At 34.9% G+C, this 25102-nt stretch overlaps 2 protein-coding genes across 3 annotated transcripts; one reads left to right on the forward strand and one right to left on the reverse strand.

The window, feature by feature from the left end:
* The first annotated feature begins 1091 nt into the window (after positions 1 to 1091).
* LOC129270481 (NADH dehydrogenase [ubiquinone] 1 beta subcomplex subunit 10-like) lies at positions 1092 to 15906 on the forward strand. Its single transcript, XM_064105820.1, has 4 exons — positions 1092 to 1366; positions 7313 to 7451; positions 10315 to 10454; positions 14470 to 15906. The coding sequence occupies exons 1-4, from the start codon at positions 1294 to 1296 to the stop codon at positions 14571 to 14573; spliced, it is 456 nt and encodes a 151-aa protein (XP_063961890.1). The 5' UTR covers positions 1092 to 1293; the 3' UTR covers positions 14574 to 15906.
* On the reverse strand, positions 15278 to 23672 carry LOC129269474 (tektin-4-like). Of its 2 annotated transcripts, none has more exons than XM_054906977.2 (7): positions 23408 to 23672; positions 21876 to 22472; positions 21322 to 21392; positions 20662 to 20805; positions 19914 to 20136; positions 19389 to 19543; positions 15278 to 18864 (listed from the first exon to the last, which is right to left on the reverse strand). In XM_054906977.2, the coding sequence occupies exons 2-7, from the start codon at positions 22452 to 22454 to the stop codon at positions 18648 to 18650; spliced, it is 1389 nt and encodes a 462-aa protein (XP_054762952.2). In that variant the 5' UTR covers positions 22455 to 22472; positions 23408 to 23672; the 3' UTR covers positions 15278 to 18647. The 2 variants fall into 2 exon arrangements, with proteins under 2 accessions (XP_054762952.2, XP_063961889.1); XM_064105819.1 differs by having other exon boundaries at positions 17711 to 18864; positions 23238 to 23410.
* Between the last annotated feature and the right edge of the window lie 1430 nt (positions 23673 to 25102).

Consider the following 25102-nt stretch of genomic DNA (forward strand, 5'->3'; position numbering starts at 1 on the left):
TAGTACAGTTTATTCTTTTAAAAAACCTCAATTGAAACTTGCCTCACCTCCTTTTAAATTGGCTTCACCATAATACAGTTTATTTTTTTAAACCTCCATTGAAACTTGCCTCACCTCCTTTTGAATTGGCTTCACCATAATTTGTAGTACAGTTTATTCTTTTTTAAAAACCTCCATTGAAACTTGCCTCACCTCCTTTTAAATTGGCTTCACCATAATTTGTAGTACAGTTTATTCTTTTTTAAAAACCTCCATTGAAACTTGCCTCACCTCCTTTTAAATTGGCTTCACCATAATTTGTAGTACAGTTTATAATTTTTTAAAAACCTCAATTGAAACTTGCCTCACCTCCTTTTAAATTGGCTTCACCATAATACAGTTTATTTTTTAAAACCTCCATTGAAACTTGCCTCACCTCCTTTTAAATTGGCTTCACCATAATACAGTTTATTCTTTTTAAAAACCTCCATTAAAACTTGCCTCACCTCCTTTTAAATTGGCTTCACCATAATACAGTTTATTCTTTTTTAAAACCTCCATTGAAACTTGTCTCACCTCCTTTTAAATTGGCTTCACCATAATATTCAGGTAAGGTATATTCATTCTTTTTTTAAAAAACATCATTGTTCACTTCCCTCACCTAGATCATTTGGCTATATATAATACCTTTTATTCTACACTATTCTTCCCTTTAAAAAAACCTGATTGTACTCCTGCCTCCCCTGATCTGACATTTGCCTCTCAACGTACTGGAAATAGATACCCTTTTTTCAATATTTTTGTGTTTTTGACACCCTTATCACGTTACGTACGTAACGTGCCCTCTCTTGAAAAAGACATCCTTTTTACGTGTTTTTTTGGTCGCGCATGGTATCCATTCGTCAATGTAAGTGGCCCCCCCCCCCGGGCGTACTGTACATAGTGTTATTTTATTATCTCTTTATATCGGAAACTTCGTTTTACCGAATTGCCATGCACTCTCTCCGACGCGTTTGAAGTCTTAGACAGCATGGCGTACTACCAGCCGATGGTACACACACGCACACACACACACGTTATTTGACAACTTGTCTCTGGAGCCAAAGTTCCTCGCATATAACTATCTGCATGCCTGCACGCAGTGTGTATTGAACACGCACGACCACGATCTAATGAATATTCATCGGCGAGACTGACGTCATTTTACGAGTCTCCTTTCAAACTTGGATCATAAGTAAGTGCCTACCGTCAGGGTTGGTCGTCGAAGTCGAACAGAGAGCTTTTCTTCCTTATTAAACACCTTTTAAAAACAAAATGGGTGTCTTGGAAGACTTTATAGGGAAGGCCTTCTATTATACTGTTGATGCTCCCGTGACTTTTGTAAGAGGTATGAATTCCATGATAGTTAATTGAGGTATATTTAACAATTCGATTTGCTCAGTCCCACACGACAAGATGCGTGATGTGTCTGGCATGTACGTCTGTTCACAAGATTAAACATGAAGTTGATAACGTTCCTTATATTCTTATGTCTATGAGTAAGTTTTTCATAAATATTTTAAAATGTAATGAAATATATGATTTTCATCACTTGAACTTAAGTTGAAGTTGAAGTGAAGCCAAAATAAGGCCAAAAGGGCTTAAAAAAAAAGTTTAACAGTTTAACTAACTAGGCTTGATTATTTTTTGATAAAAAAATGTGAATTTATTTTGTATTCTGTGGTGTGAGACTTCTAACTTTAGTAGTGTTAATAATGTTATTTGAGAGACTTGTTATGGTCCATGGGGAATGCCGGCATGCCCCGAAGCCAGACGCGCGATGTCTTGGCCACTCCTAGTACCATGGCAATGAGGTCCAAACATTAGCATGTATGGACCTCATAGGCGACAATGCGTTAAAAACAGGTTAGAACTTCTAACCGTCAGTCAGACCGCAGGTCCCTATGCTAATGAGCAAAAAGGCCAGATTCATCCAAATCATCTCGTGGCTGAATCCTCCTCCTTGCAAAATCTCGTGATTCGTGAGATTTTCTTTCTCTAAGAATTTACCTGTTTTAACCTCAAGTTAAATGAAATATTATTGCACCATCAGATAGAGTAAAAGTTACTCTTTCATATTGGTCATTTATTTTGTATACAACATTTTGTTAAATAAGTAAATTTCTGGCCTGAAAATGTGCCTCAAAACTGAATTTTCTTCCTCTGTTTTCTTTTGCAAATTGTGCAAAACTTTTTATTTTGAGCCTCAATGATATTCATATCAACATAAAGCTGAACTTCTGTACTTTCTCACAATGCCACTCTTGATATGCAGCACCTTTTAATCGGGTCAAGATCACACTTTTCCCACCAAGGTACAAGGCGAGATTTCTGAAATTGTGTACTTGCATGAAATCCAGAGTTCTGATTGGCTGGATAAGATTCACAGAACAACAGGCGCGGGGTATTTGAGGAGATAACCACATGGGAAGTGTGACCTTCCCACGAACCCAGGCACTGGAACCGTTGGAATTTGCCAGTGTGCGGTCTCTTTGACCAATCAGAGTGCAGTATTCTTGTTTTCAAGCTGCTTTATGTACTTGGCAAATGAAAAGTGTGATCTTGACCCGATTAAACCAATTCTTATTTTGAAACCTATATCATTTCAAAGCATACATATTCAGCTTTATCATGATATAAAAATCATTTGGGCTCAAACAAAAATAAAGTGTGAAAATAGCAGCTTTTGTCAGGTGAAAATATTTATTTTGTAGCATATTTTAGATCAAAATTTTAACCTATATTACAAAATCTTTGAATAAATCCAAACACATGACCTGAAAGAATGATTCTTCTTCTTTACAATGGTACCAAATTCATGAAATTCGATGCACAATTAGAGCAGCAATGACCGAATGAAAAGAGGTGTTTTGGTCCGCATCAAGCTCATTAAATATGCAAAACATCTCAAGTCATGAATATCACTTGGATGAAAGAAGCCACTTTCTTGGGACCTGCAGTCTGACTGCCGTACTGTTTCCTGCACCCAAGTATGATATTACTCCCAAAATATGAGTTTTGTCCTCGTTTGTTTATCATTTATTAAAAGATTGCCCATTAAATATATTCCTATTCCTAATTTGAATTTAATAAAATAAAGGGAAACTTACATTTGAGTCATTTTTCGATCTTTTTTTGGCAGTCAGTCCGGTCACCGTCGAGTGCGATCAAAGCGGTATGAAGCTGATTTTCAGATCACGTGATACGTGTGGTCATCACCTGATCAATCGACTATCCTTTTTTAAAGACCGCAACAATTATAAATTTTATTATAAAATATATATAGAATAAATTATTGCATAATATTATGTATATTTCTACAATTAAAAAATATTTTGTGATATAAATTTAATATTTGACGTAAAAATCGCTATTGAACAAAATATTTATTAAAAATTAAAAAATCAAACAAAATAAAAAAGCCTTGGACACAGTGCAAAAAACCTAACGATTTGGCCGCGTTGTTAACAACTATCGTAAGGGGCGCTTTATTTATAAATAAAAAAGAATATGCAGCTGTCTATGGCGACGTGGTTTGTCGCGAGATTTGAGACAAATCCGTGGGAATTCTTGAGAAAATACATCAAAAGAACCGGTGAGTACCGATTAAACATTATTAAAGTTGTAAATAGATTATACATACCTTGTCGATTTAGTTTTTAAGGTGATATTAGTGCTTAGTTCTAAGCTAGGGAGGCCCAAACGCGCGTGAGCGGAGTCCCACTTTATTAACACGGGTAAGTATTGCGGTGTCGCCTAGAGTGGTCTTGGCTAGCCGCCCAGGAGAGTAAAAATCATTAACTAACGTCACGAGTTGCATCATGCATGTGCTTACTGAGTTACTCTCCACAGAGCCAGGGATCTGGGGATTGCGTCCCATTATTAGCTAAAAGTAAAATGCATTATTCATGTGCGTGTACCACAAAAAACCTGAAATTTTCGCCCACAAGATTTCTACTTCTAAAAGATCTAGCCCTAAATCATGTAAATGGGATACAAGTTACAACTTCATTTCCGACATTTATGACATTGATTTCATTTTCAAACAAGAATTCTTTTAAAAAAAAAAGAGAAAAATATGAAAAGATGGGGATAATCTGCCACGATGTTTAAATCTTGTTTATTTTTGTTCTTTGCCAAGATACATGATGCATTTCCTCGATTAGACAGCCGTCTGTTTTGAGGAGTTTTTAAACATTCTTAATTTTTTTTTCTCCTTGTACACAGACGGCTCGCTATTGTGCAGCCACCATTAGGGGTAATGGGCTCATCGATTTTTGCCTTTATTTCAGAAAAATATATAAAAAGAACTTGTCTAAAATAAAGATTATTATTCAGTTTTGGCCTGAGATGCACCAAAACCGGAAAAAATAAACTTAAAAGGGGAAAAAACAGTGACTTTCTTCGGCTGTCGCGCAACTCCCACTTCCTAGTTTATCCGAACTTAATAAATAAACATATGGCCATTGAGTACCTGTACAGATCGAGTTAGAGCTCCGGTCTCTGTATTTGGTGGGTGGAGCCAACGGAGTTCAGCGGAACAATCAACATAACGGAGACCGAAGCTTTTGGTCTAATCCTCGATATGCGTCATGAATGGGACGCAATCCCTGGCTCCGTGGAGAGTAAGCACACGTTAGTGACTCTCTAGGAGCCTCCTGGCTAGTCTCGGCGGAGCATATCATGAAGACCTGACTGAAATAGATTGATTTTTTGTCTAACGTTAGATCTATATAGAATTGTGCAGATATGCGTATGCACAGACTAGGGGCACAGGACAGACTTGGGGCATCTTACCTGCCATAATGATAAACTAGAGCAATCCATAGGAGAAATCACAATGTAGTTAAATATTAGTAGGGAGACCGCAATAGTTTTTTTATCTCAACAACCACTTCATTAGACTATTGTTTTTTCAGATCTTGAAAATAGTGCAAAATAGAAATCTACCAAATTTCATAGTAATCCATGAATCCGTTTTTGAATAATAATCAAATGAATTTCGAATGAAATTCAGCCAAATGCTCTTAATAGGCTCTGTAGTATAATTTGTCACCACACACACACACACACAGCTGAAACGCACGCACGACCACACATAGAGTGCAGATAGTTTGTGTGCAATTTTGCATTGGGCTTTCTGAAGTAGTGGGGGATGGGTATTTTGAAATAAATTCTGACACTTGATCCTGAAGGAAAGGTGAAAAATGAGTATTTCTATTGGATTTGCCATTATCAATACTACAAAAATATGGTATATTTATTCACAAGCTACGAGACGTTGAACTTCCTTTTTTAATGCCTCATCAAAATTATGGTAGTAACCAAATGTAAAATAAGTAGGATATTTGGTGTATTTTATTCTCTTTAATTTGATACCAAAATCATTAAAATTTGGATAACGGGATCCAACCGCGTAGCCAGGATTTAATTCTGGAGGGGCCGTAAGTGCATGCGAAGCATGGCAATACTTACAGAGTGCGCGAAGCGCGCTCCCTAGGGGAGGTTTTCGATATCTCATTGAATTCAAATCAAAAGAAGGCATCTGTTGCGTCTCTAGTACCCTTATCAACTTGAATATTGACTTGCAATGATTAAAAAAATTGTTTTTGAAAGAAATTATGAGCACCCCAAATATGGGAAAAGATTGAAGAATTTGAAATAATTCCTCTTTAATACCGCGCGAAGCGCGGAAGCTTAACAAGTTTTATAAAAGTAGAGATACAATTATGCCTACCTTGGTCACATCAGATTTGATTGTAAAAGTGTATCCACATTAAATTTCGTAAACTCAAGTCGCAAATCAGAGTAGAAGACGGGTATATACAGGAAGGAAATAGGCGCTATTCCTTCCCGCGAATGGCGTTGAAGCTCTGAAAATTCTCTGAAACTTTAACCTGTTCTAATTTTGATAATTCTTAGATTATTATAATTTGATTAAGAAGAAAAATGAGCTCAACATGGAAAAAAAAAATTGTGTAATTTCACTCATATTTAGCGCTTCCTTTTGATTAAGAAACTTCAGCGATTTTCAAATCAATGGCGCAAAACAATACATGGATGTGCAGCGATACAGTTTAATATTGTATATACTTTTGCATATGGCATTCATTTTTGTTACATTACTTTGTTACTTTGTTATATTTACTTTGTTCATGATGATTTTAATTTTATATTCTGTATTTTTTACAATTTTTTCGGATTATGAATGATTATTTGACTTTGTGAACAGTGTTTTGTTGATATACTATTACTTGTATGATCTTGAACTGAATGATTTTGATAAATACTATTACAAAACAAAAAAAATATAGCACGGCACTAATTTAATGCCTCCCCCTTTGAGGAGATACTTTGCCAAAAATTACTTGCTGACAAGCAGAAAAAATAGAATTTGGGGACTCTTGGAGTGATGGTAGTGTTTACCCGCTCCGAACAGAAGAGCCAAAATTTTGTGTCAATGCAATATTTGAAAAAATACTTGTCATACTCATTACACCCATGTATACTTTATAATTTCTGGCAAGAATATACGATTCCCACGGCCGGAAAGGGGAAAAACGGAGTAGTAAAAAGGTGTGGGAAACGAAAAGGGAATGGCAATTTTGATATTTTTCAAGTGCGGAGTGCGAAAGCAAAATTTTGTATGAAGAGAGAAGAACTTCTCGTTTAGGTTTTTATTCTTTTGACCAAAAATGAAGGGTAAAAATCAACAAAGCTATACCTGTCTTCCCTTTTATCCTTTTGCTTTTTCTTTTTGCTTTTTCTCCTTTTCTCTTTTTTTTCTTTTTGGGAGCATTTTTTTTAAGGGGGGGGGGCAACTGCCCCCACCGCCCCCCCCCCCTGGCTACTCGTATGACGGAATCATATGTCAGAAATGCATTGAACTTTGATGTTTCCCTCAAAACCATTACCATTTTTGGCCGTGTGAATATGGTGAAAAGGGCAGAATTTTTAGCTCTGTGTGCAGTCTCCCTAATATTAGAGAGTAAATTTATGCAAAATTTAGCTGAAATTAGTTTCTTAATGGTGGGCTAAGAAAGTATTAGTGCCTGTTTTTGTGATTTCATTTTCAAGATCATTTATATGGGTAGGCTATAGTCAATATGTACAAGAAATTTGACTCCCCAAATTCCAAAGACCAAAATAAGTACCGTATTTGAAATGAGACGGAAGAAAAAAAGGAAAACAATAAATTGCAAACTTGGTTGGTACTACTGGTAGATTTTTTAAAATACTAAAGTCTTGCCTTGATAAAAGTTCTGCTATTTTTATTTGTGATTGTGTACTCCAGACTTTGTCGATGGCCAACGCAAAAGAAGTCCATACTACTATTACCACCAGAGATTTCCTCGTGTTACCTCCATAGAAGACTGTGCTGTTGATGACTATGTTTGCATGTATGAGGCCAATATGCAATACAAAAGAGACAGGTAAGTGCATGCGTATATAAAATATTTTAGGAAAAACTTGGTTAGGGATCAATAAAGTCCTATATTTTCAAAGTAAATTTTTTCGTCATTGCTGTTATTTTGCTGAATCCATTGGATGAATAGGAACAGACTGTAAGCAATTATTTTTTTATCCCAAAAATATGCATATATAGGAAATGCTTATCATATGTATACCAATATTAATCACTTTCTAAGATAAAGAAAATATAGTGCACTAAAAAATAAATAATGTGGTTAAATCCACAAATTATTAATTTTTTCCAACATTTTTGTCTCACCTGCATAGTAGAGTGAGACTATATGCGCTGCTTTTCCGACTGCGGCGGCGTCAACACCAAATCTTAACCAAAGGTTAAGTTTTTGAAATGACAGCATAACTTAAAAAGTATATGGACCTAGTTCATGAAACTTGGCCATAAGATTAATCAAGTATTACTAAACATCCTGCCTGAGTTTTAGGTCACATGACCAAGGTCAAAGGTCATTTAGGGTCAATGAACTTAGACCATGTTGGGGGAATCAACATCAAAATCTTAACCTAAGGTTAAGTTTTTGAAATGTCATCATAACTTAGAAAATATATGGACCTAGTTCATGAAACTTGTACATAAGGTTAATGAAGTATTACTGAACATCCTCCTTGAGTTTGACGTTACATGATCAAGGTCAAAGGTCATTTAGGGTCAATGAACTTTGGCCAAATTGGGGGTATTTGTTGAATTACCATCATAACTTTGAAAGTTTATTGGTCTAGTTCATAAAACTTGGACATAAGAGTAATCAAGTATCACTGAACATCCTGTGAGAATTTTAGGTCACATGACCAACGTCAAAGGTCAATGAACATTGGCCATGTGGGGGAATCTGTTAAATTACCATCATAACTTTGAAAGTTTATGGATCTGATTCATGAAACTTGGACATAAGAGTAACCAAGTATCACTGAACATCTTGTGGAGTTTCAGGTCACATGACCTTTCAAAGTTTATAGATATAGTGTATAAAATGTGGATATAGGGGTAATCAAGTATCACTGACAAGTTTTAGGTCACATGATCAAGGTCAAATGTAAATGAATGTAGTATTGTATCATTATATGAATGGTGTTTTTTGTGAATAATAATTTTATACAGTGCGTATAAAAAAAAACGGGACAGATTTGAAAAGTCTATAAAATTTTTGTTTCAAATTATTATGTCTATATTTTGGTGTTAATAGGTGCTCTAAGGTCTTGTCTTTCAAATATTATTAAAAAAATTTAGTTTTGTTCATGCTTGAGCGAACACGGGACGTTTTTGTTGGGGGTTCAAAAAGAGGCTTGCGCCAGAATTGCAGAATATGAGTAATATGATGATCGGATTTCTTGCTAATTAGCAGACTTCCTCTTAACCTTTTCATTATCTTTGCCATAATTTTCAAATCATGCGGTCAAAATTCATTTTCAGATCTATTTATTTGCTTGAATTATTCTGTTATTTCTTTTTAATATGCTCTATGTAAGCTTTGAATATTCCTTCTTCAATCTAAAATTATTTTTCTTCAACCAAATTATGGGAGAGCATGGATTTTTTTATTCAAATCCTTTCATTACGTGCCACAAAGGTTATGGTGCCTTTTGAACAAAGCCACACAGATGGGCGGGCGCTCGGGTTGCTCCCCCCCCCCTCAATTAAAAAAATCATGACCAAGAAAAAGAGTGGACAGGAAATAAAAGGAAAGATAGAAAGTAAAATATGATATTATTTTCTGAATATTATGTCAAAATCTATCACAAAATTTGATATTGTAATTAAAAAAAGTGGGAATATTTGCGTGCTCACTTCGCTCGCTCACAACTTTTTAATACATTTTACCTGATCTGCCATATCTAGCTCCTTCAAAATTGACTCAATACACCATTGTCATTGAAAGACATGAATCCCTTCCTGTGTTTCCTGTCAAGCAATTAAACTTGGTCAAGGAATTAATGACCCATTGAAAAATAGATTCATGTCTTTTAAAGGTACATAACATAATGTGTTTCACATAATAAAACGATTTGAATAATCACAAGTTTTCCCAATTAATAATTCAAATCTTCTTGCTTGGGTTGACAAAAAAACAACTTCTTTTCTCAGTTACTTATGAAGGAAAATTAAAAGGTAAGAGAAGTTTAAATGAAAAAACAAAATAATTCAATTAAATAAATAACTTTGTAAATGAATTTTGACAGCATAATTCGAAAATTGTGGCACAGATAATGAAAAGGTCAAGAGGAAGTCTCCTGATTAGCAAGAAGTCTGATCATTGTATTACACATATTCTGCAATTCTGGCGCAAGCCTCTTTTTGAACCCCCAACAAAAAGGTCCCGTGTTCGCTCAAGCATAAATAAAATTTATTTGTTTAAATTGCATTTCAAAGATAAGACCTTAGAGCATCTATTAACACCAAAATATAGACATCATTATTTGAAACAAAAATTTTATAGACTTTTCAAATCTGTCCCGTTTTTTTTTATACGCACTGTAGTAGTTTTCAAAGTCAGCACTGCTGCTATATTGAATCACGTGATGCAGGTGAGACCGCCAGAGGCATTCCACTTGTTATTGATGAGATGTGGGTTAAAACATGTTATGTCTGGGTACAACTAAAGCAGTGTGCATTAAAGTAAAGTAAGCACCCTTTATCAAAGCCCAAATTTATAATTGAACCTGCAAATATAGAGTACCATGAAATGCATAACCCAAATGTAAAATGAAATAACCTTCAAGGTTTATACACAATCTATAATAAGTTCATATATGTGATGATGATGATGATGATGATATTCCATTTACTTGACATTTCTCATCATTCTGTAGGTTGGTTGATATGGAGATATTAAAGTTTCTTCAGAAGGCTCTTGCTGACTGTAATCTGATGGAAGGACCTAACGCCAAACAGGAATGCAAGGCACAGCTTGCTGAGTATGAAGAAGCTGCTGATGGCTATGAAGCAAAATGTAAGTAACTTAGGTTAGAAGTATGCGAAAAATTCTGCAATGGAATGTACATGTATGTCCAAACCAGTATATAAATTCTGTATCATTTACACACACTCTGTGCTTTGACACAACACACGTAATGGACATAATAACATGCAACTTTACAGCCATTCGAATCAAGCTCACTACTTTTATTATCTTGAAAAATGCTTGTCGATCGAATAAACATTAGAAATAATTGTCCTACTAGCCTGCCTGATTTATGACTGAAAAGACTTCTATATTGATGTGTTTACATAGCATTGGCATCAGATATTAGGCATGCAGAAGTTTAGGCTGTTTGCTGTTATAAAGAAAAGACAACATTATTTTATTTATATATATATATAATGTTGTCTTTTCTTTTAAAAAAAATACAAGAATAAAAATGAAGATCCTGCGTCGGTTGTGGTAGTGTAAAACAAAATACAAGGTGAATAAAACAACCATAGGGAGAAAAATTAGATCAAACTTTCGCACATAGGGCTTCATCAGGAAATCATATATATATATATATTGTGTGAAAGAAATGGATGAAGAGAACAATGGTAGGCGTAGCTTAAATCAAGGTTCCCCAGAGCTATCTACCCTTTTTGGAAAAATTGGTGATGCCGAAAAAATTTCTCTGCCGGGAATCGAACCCGGGCCCCCAGCTTTGAACGCCGGTGCCTTAACCACTAGACCACAGAGACGGGTTAGTGGCTAGGGCGACCCCGATCCGATTGACCGTCAGATAGACAGATTTTCGACACCATACCAATTGTAATTTCCTTTGTCGGGTGAAGGTGGGTTTTGAACAATGACAAGCCGCCATGCCTCAGCTGGATCAAAGCTATTGCTTTGATACAGTACACGTATGGGAGAAAGTATACAAATGTGTGAAGTTATACATGTACTACAGCTTTGGCAACTCTTTTTTTTAAATATTGTGTGAAAGAAATGGATGAAGAGAACAATGGTAGGCGTAGCTTAAATCAAGGTTCCCCAGAGCTATCTACCCTTTTTGGAAAAATTGGTGATGCCGAAAAAATGTCTCTGCCGGGAATCGAACCCGGGCCCCCAGCTTTGAAAGCCGGTGCCTTAACCACTAGACCACAGAGACGGTACATGTATAACTTCACACATTTATATATATATATATATATATATATATATATATATATATATATATATATATATATATATATATATATATATATATATATATATATATATATATATATATATATATATATATATATATATATATATATATATATATATATATATATATATATATATATATATATATATATATATATATATATATATATATATATATATATATATATATATATATATATATATATATATATATATATATATATATATATATATATATATATATATATATATATATATATATATATATATATATATATATATATATATATATATATATTATATATATATCAAACTAAATGAAGAATAGTCAAAGAATGCTCAAATATTCCACTTTAACTAGTTTCGTCTTTATTTCTTCAGAAAGGGTGAAATATTGATTCACAACAAATTCATACAAAAATTGCACTCTAGCGCCATATACTAAGCATGTATACGCTGCTGAGATGCGTTGCGTAGCAATGGAATCATTATGTTATCATTATATAATTTACGTCATAATCTAAATCGCTATGATCAAAAGACGTAATTTACGTCATAATCTGAAGCGCTATGATCAAAAGATATTTCATTATTATTTACACCCATTAAAAGAAGCAATGGTTTGTCCATTTTCATTTTTATTCTTTATGAATAATATAATGTTAAGGCCTATTCAACTCCAGCTGAAATATGTCAATGAAATGTTTCTCTTTTATTTTACGTTTGTTTTCATTGTCTTTTTTTAATTTGTAAAAAGGTATACATGAAATTCTGGAGTTATTCCTTTTGCACATATTGATATGTGTTTACTTACATTAAGAATTTGATATTTTTTCTCTTTTGTGTTGACGGTGGAGGGTCATTCTATTCCTCACAATTCCTCCTGTTTCTCCAATATATTTTTTTCCACATCCGTTACAGGTCATGCAATAAATCAAATTCCGAGATGTGCATGAAATTGAATCTTTCAATTTGAATGTTTTTTTATTATCATTGTTTTTAAATTCTAACTTATCAGTAGTAGGCATATATGGGCACGTTTTACATCGTTTATTATCACATTTTTCGTCCCTCCTTGTGATTTGTCTAACTATGCTTTTGTCAAAATTTTCTTCAAGTTAGGAGCTTGTCTTTTGCTTGCAACATAATTAGTTTTATCAAATACCCTTTTAAGGTTAGCATCATTATTCAAAAAGGACATTGACCGTTTTATAGAATTTGAAAAGTCTCCATTATTCGGATTATATGTAGAAACAAAAACAATATTATCTAATTGATCAATCTTCTTCTTTGTTTGATGTAGGCATTATATATATATGCCTACATCCTACGAAAGGGCGAAGTTTATGAATGAGTTTATTCCGTCATAATACACATATAGACGTAAAGACGAAGGTAGAGGGCGTTAAGGCGCATTACGAACATTGAAAGAAGACAAACAAATTCAACTTAAACACAGATGTAGAGAAATATATATATATATATATTCACACACACACTTGTTTTTGGAAATCCTCAAATTGGCAATCTTAATTGAAAATGATTTTGCCTCTTTGTTTTCTGCTTTTGCAGGCAACTCTAAGTACGTTTGTGCAGAGAATTTCACATTTCCTATGGTGCAGCTTATCTCCCTCATAGCTTAAATTATGTCATAGTAAAGTTTATTTATTTATTGGAGTGAAGTGAAAGATTAACCAGCTTTATGGAACAGATTATGGAATATGCTTTTTACTTCTCCTAGGTCTAGGTCAGACCTAGGAGAAGTAAATATGTAAATTAAAGTAAATAAGTAAATTTTCTTCAAGTTAGGAGCTTGTCTTTTGCTTGCAACATAATTAGTTTTATCAAATACCCTTTTAAGGTTAGCATCATTATTCAAAAAGGACATTGACCGTTTTATAGAATTTGAAAAGTCTCCATTATTCGGATTATATGTAGAAACAAAAACAATATTATCTAATTGATCAATCTTCTTCTTTGTTTGATGTAGGCATTATATATATATGCCTACATCCTACGAAAGGGCGAAGTTTATGAATGAGTTTATTCCGTCATAATACACATATAGACGTAAAGACGAAGGTAGAGGGCGTTAAGGCGCATTACGAACATTGAAAGAAGACAAACAAATTCAACTTAAACACAGATGTAGAGAAATATATATATATATATATTCACACACACACTTGTTTTTGGAAATCCTCAAATTGGCAATCTTAATTGAAAATGATTTTGCCTCTTTGTTTTCTGTTTTTGCAGGCAACTCTAAGTACGTTTGTGCAGAGAATTTCACATTTCCTATGGTGCAGCTTATCTCCCTCATAGCTTAAATTATGTCATAGTAAAGTTTATTTATTTATTGGAGTGAAGTGAAAGATTAACCAGCTTTATGGAACAGATTATGGAATATGCTTTTTACTTCTCCTAGGTCTGTTTAAGTTCCTTAAACAGGTCTCTTCAAATCCAAGGCATTGCAAGAATCTTAAGTTCAATTCCAAATCAAGCATAAGTCCCAAATGAAGCCGAAGTGTAATGGGGCTCTGCAAGAAAGGTGAGTCGCAATTAAATGAAAATCAACAACAAATTTGCATTTAATCAAAGGACCTATGCTTGCTTTTGGGACTCATGTACATGCTTGATTTGGAATTAAACGCAAGTCTCTTCTAATAAACTATCCTTATGGGGGAGAGTAAACTTTATATTGATTTCATAAAGTGACAGTTTAATTGTACTCTCAATGTCTTCCCTTTTTTTCTTCTCTTCACCTCTTTTTTCATTCCTCTTTCCCTATCCATTTCTTCTCTTTGGTCTATGCCCACCCCCTCCCCTGTTTCCTCTCGCCATATTACAGATGGTGAGCTTGGAGGTTTGGGCAATGCTGTTAAGTGCATGATGAAACAGAAGTCCAGATTAATGGAAGAGAGAAGAAAAGCCAGAGAACAAGGAAAGGCATAGATTAGTTTCTTGTTTTAAAATTTTGCAGCATTGCGAGTGGTATGAACATGGCGCTACCAGTGATTTACATTAAATTGACCATTGATTCAGCATGTGAAAAATACAGAGTGGTGCAAAAAAAGTTAATCCAAAGCCTTACATTATTGACTTGGGTGAACTACATGTACCATATATCTGATTTTAATAGGTCTATCACACTGGCACTAGTCAGAGGAAATAAAATCACATAGAGATGGCATTAGGTGTATTAATTTCAAATCGAGACACACAAAATAATTCTTATATATATTTTATGAATACCATCCATTTCTTGATTACGACACCATATTTATAAAACTGTGACCTCATCCTGCAGTTTGACCCAGCAAAGTACATGAATTCAAGTGGACTTCTGGGTACTATTGACATATGCACAGTGGATTGCACACAAAGTTCTTGTTGATAGATTGATGACATCTATCCACTCTTCCAATGTAAAATGATGCTATTTGCACAACTGTACCAGCAGAAAAAAGTGATTGTCTACTCTTAACTGTACTCTCTGCTATAAACCTGGATTCTGTTTCCTTTATCAAGCAGTATTTGTGATACATGGATGAATTTGTGAATTCTAATTTGTTTGTATGTGTTAAATATGAAAATTTGTAGAAAATAAAAAGATTCATCAATCAAAATCTATAATTATATTGCTTTTTTTTTTGGGGGGGGGGTGTTTTTCTGAGGTCTCATGCAGCTGGATCTTTATTTCATCAACTAAGATTGCTGGGAAGTATGCATCTAGAATGAAAAATGGATGAAAATCTGTTTTGCTTAATTGGGGAAAAGACAACATAGATGTAATTTTGTGTGAGATAGCCAGACAAATGAAATGTGCTGAATCATTTTGGTCAACTCATCTATATGAATAATTGTTGTACCACTCACAATGCTTATATGTTACTTTTGTGTAGAGCAATTTATAAAAAAAAACATTGACTGAAAACCTTCCTCAACCTTCCTCACAAGAATCAGATTTTACTGCCTTCCCTCCACTTTTATTAGCTGTAGCACTGTTTTAGCCATAGGCAAGGGGTAATTAGTCATAGCTGTCCATCTTCAAATGGGATTCTACGCTTAAAGTACAAGTGATTAAACTGAAATGGAATTCCCTTGATTTATGCAAAATAAATGTTTGAATGGATTTAAATGGAGGTTTCAGTGATCAAGGATTGAGGATTGTTTGTCAAATGTTTTTTTTCTTTTTCACCCTTATGTGAGAAGGGTTTGATACTGTATTATATGAAACCAACCAGTGAAGGTTTGTTGCAGCAATTATTAAAATCTGTAAAAATCATTATTGATCTGGCGTTTGTTTTTAATTTTTATCAGTGAACCATTGGTAATTCTCTAGACATGAACTGTGATGATATGAAGAATATTCAAAGCTTTTTTTTTATATATAGAAAGAAAATGCAATATCTATAGATTGGCAGCTATGCTTGACTAGATCTGTTGAGAGATTTATGGGCCCAGATTTACAAAGTTGGTTGTGTTGAGACCATAGTTTATGCAGAGTTCATGTATTGATAATATCAGGTTACGCTTCATTTTCCACAAAATCGAGGACAGCTCCAATGATGAATGCATGCCTTTTTACAGGGTTTTTAATTCACACCTATTGCTATCATGAGAGTCCCCTCTTGAATTGATAGTATTAATGCAAATCTAATTGGTTAATTCATGAATTTAAAACCGTTGGCTCATAATGCTCAAATGATAGCAACACAAGTGAATATATGTGACAAAGATGTGTAATCCAGTATTTAAAACCATGGATTAATCTTCTTAAAACTGAATTTTGTGATTCCCATAGGCTCTGAAAAGGGACCACGTGGATCAAGTAGGCAATGGGTTAAAACTGCCATTAAGAATTCGGGCTATGGTGTCTCGTTGTGTAATCCCAGTTTGACTTAAGTGACATCGCATTTATTTTTTCATTTCAGTGACGTTATCATTAACTCAAAATCTGTACTTGTTAAAACCAATGACAATATCGTCTTTTAATTGAACCAGTTGGTAGAAGACGAAACTGTAATTGGGTAATGAAATGACATGTTTTCAGATAATTTCCATGCCATTTTTGGGGTCTTTGTGAGCTTGTTGGGAGAGACTTGATGAAAGGAAATGAAAAGGAAGAGAAACAAAAGTGAGGGAGTAGGTAGGTAGAAATTGGGAGAGAGAGAGAAGGTAGGATAATGATGTGAAGGTAGATGGACAGAGAGAGAGAGAAAGAACTAGAATTACATAGATGTGGAGGATTATTATTTTTTTTAAGTTGGAGATGGATGAGAAATGAGGACAAGAGATACAAGGTAGATCACTTGGAACATACACTACGGGTGTGCCTATGTCTTAGGACCACATAATTCTTTTTGACTTTGGAGAAATTTAACTGGGGATTATCTGGTCGGAATATTGAATCACCTTGGGCAAAATGTTAACTTTTGCACTCATTTCCTATGCCAGACTATGGTGTGTGTACTGATTCAATCTGTTCATCTTCCTTGGTTGCTCTCTCTCTCCCTGTCCCCCTTTCTACCTCTAAACCAAAAGACAATTTTTCCTAGATAATAAACTAGTTAAATTAATGGAGTATAATGAAGTGATTTTGGAAAATGGACTATCACTATGCCAGGGATGTAGTCAAGACTGACCTTGTAACAAAATTTTGCCGGCCTTGGCCTCGAGTCACATGTTCTATGGGAGATTTTCTCCAGCCTCGACTACATTCCTGCACCAATACCATTCACATGTTAAACATCAATGTCTCCTGGATCGAGTGTGAATTTCATCATTATGCTGTGTTTGGGGTTGGACAGTTTTTAATTCACTTACCAACAGACAGAGACAGCACATGAAGTAATTGCAATTTACACTCTGACTCCTGAAATCAAATGTTCACATTGAGCACATCATTTATGAATGGAAATTTAAACCAAATAAGTTGTATCTTACTCCACCATCTTTCTTGCTATATATCCGAATTTCACATGAAAATGAAAACTAACAAGTAACTTTGTTTCATTATATTTTTTTTTCAACTTTATTTTTATTACATATTCTGATCACTCACATAGAAAGCATGATAACCATTTAAATTTCATGCAGAAACAATTCATCCATTTAATTTGATGAAATCTCATATATATACACATACTATAATACATGGCACAATAGAAAAGGGTCTTCAAAAATAGAATAGAGAGGGGAACATTAAGCTAATGTATATACCTAAAGTTATTGCAAGTAAGAAATTGCAGCTAAGTTCACTAGAATGTGCTGTCATGATGAAATTAGAAAATATATAGTGATGATCATGATGCAAAGACGAGATAAATAATGTGCATCAAAAGGACGGATGTATGTTATTTCCTAAGTAAAAGTTGGAATGATAAATATTTATCATGTCATAAATAAGCAATATAACGTACCATTGGTACAAGATTTCTTGATGCTACCAAGCAATACACACACAAAAAGAACATGCACATATCTGAATTGCTTTTGATATGATGAATATGAACAAATATATCCCATTCTACGAGTACAAAATCTTCCCCATTATAATGTTGATCTCAAAGAGTTAACTCCAGAATCTCTGGAGGCATAGTTTAAGATAAATATGCACATTCCAACGTCCAAAATGAGTATTTTTTTCAAGGGACCAATCCAAATTTCTGTGCAGCTTTGTTTATTGATTCTTCATTTCTGCTTTTATGCTTGTACGGCAATACTGTTTCAGATAGTACATATATACATGCAAATGAATAGATCTACATGCTTGCTGATATTCAACAACTACAAAAGTGAGCAAATGGTAGAGTATCGCTTCAAAGATCTGTATTCCAAAACAGTGAATAGTTCACTATCAGCCTTTAGCTAATTTGCAGTATAAGCTATGACCAATAAATTGAGATATCAAAGCTTACATTGCAAAAATACCTAAACAAAGACGTTTTGGTTTCCTTCCTACTACTGAACATGCTCACATTTGTAATGTCTGTTTTATTATAATATATGACGGACCAGTGACATTTACTGATATCCCACAAGCTTGGAGGTGGATGGGTAGCGGGTGCGGAATTTGAGGCACTTGTCGCGATCGACAAAGATGCTGTTCTTCTTGAGGGCAATCTCCTTTTCTAGGGCCATGCGGGTGTCCATCAGGTCATTCAGTGAGGCCTTGGATTCAGCCAGCTTCTGTCGAAGCTTGTCAATCGAGTCCTGGATCTCGCCAACTTCTTGAACCATCCTGAAAATAAAGGAGGAAATTTGATTTTAGCATATTTCAATTATAAGTATGCGCATGAAACAGATAAATTGATAAACAGTGTCTTCCTTAAACAATAACATGACGACCGTATCTTGTTTTTTTCCACATACATTCACATGGTAGCTGAACCAAATAAGAATGACATTTTAACATCAATTTCTTTCTTGTTTAATTTGAGGAAAAAAATAAAATTATCAACATTTTTCATTAGTTCGGCTTCTAAACTGATTCACTAACAGCAAGTAAACCTGACAAAGAGGATTCTGAGAAAATATGTAAAGAAATATCCCTTTTTGTTTATTCAAAATTAGAAATGGCTTAATGTTTGTTCCCTGAAATCTACTATCAAATATGGTGGTCTCCTTGCCTAACTGATGCACCTTGCTACATGATCACGAATAAACATAGATGTAAAAAAACCCTTTTCTTGCAGTTTCAGAAGTAAATATTGTGTCAATAATCACTATTTAAAAATGATCATGTATTTGGAAACAAACATGTACCTGTACTGGGCTGGGTCCCTGCAGAGTTCCACATTTGGCCTATATGTTCTGTGGTCCAGTCTTGTTTGGGCTACCTTCATTGGGGCCTCTTTGTCCTTAATGGCCTGTGTCAGATCCTTGATGTTCTTCTCCATGCCGGCAATGTCTTCAACAGTCTGTTTGAGAAAAATTAGTAAAGGGTTTAACATGGACCTTTTAAGTTATTTTGGGGCTCTGATCACTTTGAACTCTCACTTTGGAAAGTTTTATTTTTTATTTTTTTTTAGATAAGCTAGAGAAAAACTTGAAATTGGCAATAAAGAGAGATAAGGATACTGTTTTTTAATTTTTTTTTACAAACATTGAAGGCAATCATTGATTGACAAAAATCTGACAATTAAAATAAATATATTGTTTTGGTCATGAAAGAATATCCCTGATGAATACTGTCCAGATAGTGTGTTGATAGACAAAGCTGACAATGTATTGAGAAATAATTGGTAATCAACAATGAATCAAAATACGGATTGAAATCAGTATATTCACCTTCAGCAAGTGATTCTCCATCTTGGTCTTGGCATCGTTCATTTCTTCAATGCGGCGTGCGAACTCAGTGTTGACAGTGTTACATTGTTCCCTCATGTCGTTGGATGTATCTGTGAGGATCTGGTCGATCAGGTTACGGAGTTGCTGAGAGGCTAGACGTTCATGCTCGGCACGGACAATGTTATCATGTGAGAACTCTGCCCAGGATTGTGGGTCTGTTTGACTGTAAAAAGAAAAAGAACAAACATAATGATTAACACCTGCTCAGAATAAGATGATGGAAAAGAGTGTTGCAAGATTTTTTTTTGCAGTTGACAACTGACTGATCAACTTTCACTAAAGCAAATAAATTCATAATTTCTACCGCAAGGAGCAGACCACAAATCAACTACAAATTTGCAATCAATTGTAAGACACATTATTGAGTTTGAAGCCTAATATGGGCTACATGTAACCATAGATTACAAATTTCTTACAATGCAATATACATAAGATTAATTAATTCAATAGTGTGAGCTTTTGAGTGTCAGTTTACACAAAATCAATCAGTGAACCATTAAGTCTATTCATGAATTAATTGCTCCAGTATCACAAAGTGAATGAGAATGATCCTTTTGCTTCATTTGTATCACTTTAAAGTTTTAAATTATAAATGCAGTCAGTTTTATTCATTCAGGACAGTGAGAATGTAGTTATTCCAAGCTTTGTAAAATTCAGAAACTGCATGTACTGTGAAGTAAAAACTTACACTGCTTCAAATTTAGCTGATCCTTCCTTGTACTGGATCTCAGTTGAATTGTTGTTCAGTCCAGTGCATTTCTCATCAATTTTGAAGGCAGAGACTTTATCTGACCAGTCCATGGTCAATTTGTGCTTTGAACCACGATTGAGCCTGGAAAAAGAAACATCAACAATGTCATTAGTAATAATAATCAATTACAAAAATATATATTTTTATAGTAGGGGTAACTATGAGGGAAACAAGTGTGTTGTGCACTATTTCAAGGGGCAAAAATGGGCAGAGGAAAAAAGGAAAAGAGAAAAAACGAATCTCAATCTGATAAACAATAAAAAACAAAGGTGAAAAAAGACATGATTTAGCTTCCCCAGGTGTCATACATGTTTGAAATGGTGCAAATTTCCCTGGTTATATATTCCATTACTCAGCAATAATTGTAAGATTTGCACATCCCTTACTGACTCAGATTATTATCAGATATTAAGGTAAGGACCCTGGAGTGGATTCAATATTTTTTCCTTAAACTTTCAAGAGGTTTATTGAATTTTGAGGGTCCTGCTGGAGACAAATACCAATGATGGAAGCTTTCATGAAAATAATTTTGATAAACTCTTCATCAGTATCATCACCATCCATGGTGCAACATAACAAATGAACTGTCCTACTTACTTGATTTGCCTATCAGACTGTTCTATTGTCCTCTTCAGTAGATCTTGAACCTTAGTGATGATATCTACCTCCTGTGGAAGAAATAAACAATCGAAATTGTCAAATAATTGAAGTTGAAAAGAGATTCTAAATTATTTTCTTTCAATCAGAGAAAGATGGAGAACATTACAATGAAGCATAAACAATCAGGAAAAATAAATCATAATGAAAAGAGGGAAGCAAAATCGGTTGCGAAATGAGAGTTGTGAAAGTTTTAAAAAGCTTAAATGGCGATCCTAAAAATTGGATTGTTGTATTTTGAGACGGATTGTATTTTGGTGTATACTTCCATCTTTGTTGTTTTTGTTATCTTGGGTTTTAAGGCGCGTACCGTTCAGATATGGATATTTACGCCTATGATTAATTTGTCTTATTTGTTGTATTGCCCTATGGTTGTTGCCATTCAGGCAAAGTTAGTTTTATTCAGTGGTGAGGGGGGGGGGGGTCTATACAGGAACACAAGTTATAGTCAACATTTATACCCCATAAACATCCCAACATAATGTTTTCCTCACCTTATTTAGGGCCATTTCTACCCTGTCTCCAACAAGATCAATGTCCTGTCTCCTTGCCCTACAGGTAAGATTATCCCTTGCAATATTCAGAGGCACTTCTGTTGCATCCAAGGCATTCTCTAACCGCTTCTTCTGTGCACATAGAAGGTCTGTCTCCTGAATCATTTCCTCAATTTCACGATTGAGCTCACACTTCCAAAAGTGGATGTCGTTCATCCTATCCCCTAGCTTCTTTGTGACATCAGATTGCGTACGCATGGTAAGTGCATGGGTCTCGTTGGAAAGCTGTTTAGACTCGTGACATAGTCTCTCGGCATTATCGCGGTCTGTGAAACTCTGGAGGTATTTGTTGTAGTTAGATTCATGCCATTCTTGAGTGGTGTGCTTGCCAGAGCGGAAACCCTGTGCAGCAGGTGCACCGGTAGGAACACCATAGACTCCAGTTTCTCCTAGGCCACTCATTTTGGCAAGTTCTTTTGACAGGGCATGGTCTGTCTTGGTTCCGACTGTGGTCCGTGTTGGAAAGACTGGAACCGTCGGGGAATAGGACTTGGAAAGGAGAGTTGCACCAGCATCCATGATGGAATCGTTTGCTGTCTGGAAAAAAAAAGATGCATATAGTGTGAATAAATCTACTAAAATATGCTAAATGAATGATTTAATAGTTTATGATAAAATAAAATAGTGTTGTTTTGTAATATATCTAAGAAACATGTAGAATCTAAATTAGATCTTATTTGTCTTGGGAGCTGTTCTCATGCAGATATTTTCAACTGCATTATACATTAGCCTATTACTATTAGGGCATCCATAAATTGATAATTTTCATTAAGTCAGATGCACACTAGTCAAAATAACAACAAGTGTTTTCAGACATATCGTCCAAGAGGCAATATTGACAAATTTGCCTTTTCCCAACGAACTGTACCTGAATGGAATAAACTCCCTCTTCAAATAGTTAATGCAGTTTCGCTTGGCAGCTTCCAAAAGCTTCTGCAAAATCACCTTGAAAATATCCCTCACTCCTCATAACGTGCGTCCAAGTTTAATCTCATCTTTGAGATAGGCTGCAGACCCCTTTGAAGATTACAGCAGATGATGATGATGATAAAACTTCATTAGACATTGTCATTAGATCTAGGCCTATCTCGTCTACTTTTTAATTTTTTTTATCTTCCTTTATTGGCTTTGCTTTGGTTAAAATTTCCGACCTTGGCATTCATCCACCCTCACCTCAGCCCAGGCTCATAGAGTCATTCTTTAAACCGATACGTTTAAAATGACCAGGACAGGAGTAACTTTGGATCTAAAATCATAAAATGAAGACCCTGCATGGTAACACTAACAGTTACACATCCATACCAGAAACAGAGAACGATTGCCCCGCCGTGTCCGCAGAATGACTGCATCAAAAACTCGACTGGAAAAAAAGATGACACGAAAACCCCAACTCAGGCCCAAGTTTGACACATTATTCCGGAATGAAATAACGAGACGTGTCTGTCAACATAAACTAAAACATGTGTACTTACTCTGCGAATGTATTGAAAATATAGACTTGGACACTATTGGTTAGCGACTAAAATCTCAAAACTAAATCGCAACTACCTTCCGCGAATGAATGGTTTCTCAGTGAGCACAGAACGCCGTATGAGGATATCACATGGGTTTCATTGTTTACATTATATTCGGCGTCAGCTGTGTACGTACTGTTGTGCGTTACTACGGAAATCGTCATAGTTACCTCCTCTATCCTTTTTGTCTACTATTTCTCGCTAGGCGGATCTCGTATTCTCTCGTCGATAGCGAGAATTTACCCAGGGCAAGAGGTTTTTTGGGGGAGTCCACTGACAGATCAGCGGGGGAGTTCCGCGTTGATTACACGATCGAGGGGCAGTATATAGTAGACTAACAAAATGAGGGATCTCTCATAATGCAGTAGCGTAGAAAATTTTGGGGCCCTAGCTATTTAGAAAATAGTGTCACATTTCACACTCTTTTCTTTCCTTGTTTTTCCTAATCGTGAAACATATACCGGTATATATATATATTTTTTTTTGGGGGGGGGGGGGGTGGCCTTGGCTCCCTCCATCTCATCTGTATGCCTAAATGAATAATATGAGTGAGAACGAGCAAGCTTGATGTTTTATATTCATTATGTATTTAGGCCTGTAAATTGAACATAGCTTTGAGCAGTTTATTTTGTAATATCATGAACATGCATGATGCGAATTTATAACTGATCGAATGATTTGTAAATGCAAGCGCGATGGGCGTACTGATATTTTTGGGAGGATCTGACCTAAAAATGGGACCTCTAGCTCTATACACACTCTTTATGTGATCTTGGACATGATAATCAGTAATGAGAGTCACAGTGTGTGTTATATATATATTTTTTTACTGTATATAAAACTCGAATTGCGAATATCTTTTGAGTTTTGTAGTATTGACTTAAAACTGATGATTTTAAACCCCATTCAATCCTCTGGAGTAGATTATTATCTCACTCAACAAGCAATGCGAGTGCAAAAAGCTAATGAAATGTTTGATTTCATAAAGGTACCGGAAAGACGGCGGAAAGATTATCTATTTTCAAAACTATTCCCCTACCTTTTTTTTTTATTCGGATTTTCTCCCTCCTCTTATCTTTGTTCTTCCTTTTTTACTCCTCTCAATCCATTTTTTTTCTTCTTCTTCTTTTTAAAAATAAATAAACAATCCTTTTTTCTTTTTCTTTTTTTTTTGCGCTGTAACTAATATTAGGTATTGCATTTCGGCCTCCTTAAATGCGCGATCCATGTCCCACTTTATCTCACTCTATATACCGCCAGCTCGTGGCAGAGATTAATTTATTTTTGTCTATATATTCGAATGAAATCATGCAGGACTGAAATAATCATCAGACGTCAAAACTATATAATACATTCTAAAAAATGAGATGAAAATAAATATAAAATGAATCAAAAGATGTAAGAAAATTTTTTAGAGTAATCACAAGGCCGTATGCAGCTATTTTTTTTTCGGGGGAGGGCAAGACACGGAACAAATTTTAAAAGATATTCGAAAGCGAGGGGGGAAAGTGCCCCCCCGCCCTTTGAAAGGCAAAATCAGAATTTATAATTTAAACTTGCCATTAAAACAGAAAAGTGCCCCCCCCCCCCTTTGAAAATGAAGACCTTTTTTCCTTTTTTTTTTGCTTGTCAATTTTCTTCGTGGACGAAATA

This window comes from Lytechinus pictus, chromosome 10 (genome assembly GCF_037042905.1).
Source record: "Lytechinus pictus isolate F3 Inbred chromosome 10, Lp3.0, whole genome shotgun sequence".
Classification (NCBI taxonomy): Eukaryota; Metazoa; Echinodermata; class Echinoidea; order Temnopleuroida; family Toxopneustidae; genus Lytechinus; species Lytechinus pictus.

Bases quoted from the DNA above. Each gene is read 5' to 3' on its own strand.
- LOC129270481 (XM_064105820.1), top strand. From the start codon at position 1,294: ATGGGTGTCTTGGAAGACTTTATAGGGAAGGCCTTCTATTATACTGTT. The intron at 1,367-7,312 runs GTATGAATTCCA...TGTGTACTCCAG, and splicing joins TCCCGTGACTTTTGTAAGAG to ACTTTGTCGATGGCCAACGC. The intron at 10,455-14,469 runs GTAAGTAACTTA...GCCATATTACAG, and splicing joins TGATGGCTATGAAGCAAAAT to ATGGTGAGCTTGGAGGTTTG.
- LOC129269474 (XM_054906977.2), bottom strand. From the start codon at position 22,454: ATGGATGCTGGTGCAACTCTCCTTTCCAAGTCCTATTCCCCGACGGTT. The intron at 20,137-20,661 runs GTAAGTTTTTAC...TTCTTTTTACAG, and splicing joins TCAGCTAAATTTGAAGCAGT to TCAAACAGACCCACAATCCT. The intron at 18,865-19,388 runs GTACATGTTTGT...CTTTATTTTCAG, and splicing joins AGGGACCCAGCCCAGTACAG to GATGGTTCAAGAAGTTGGCG.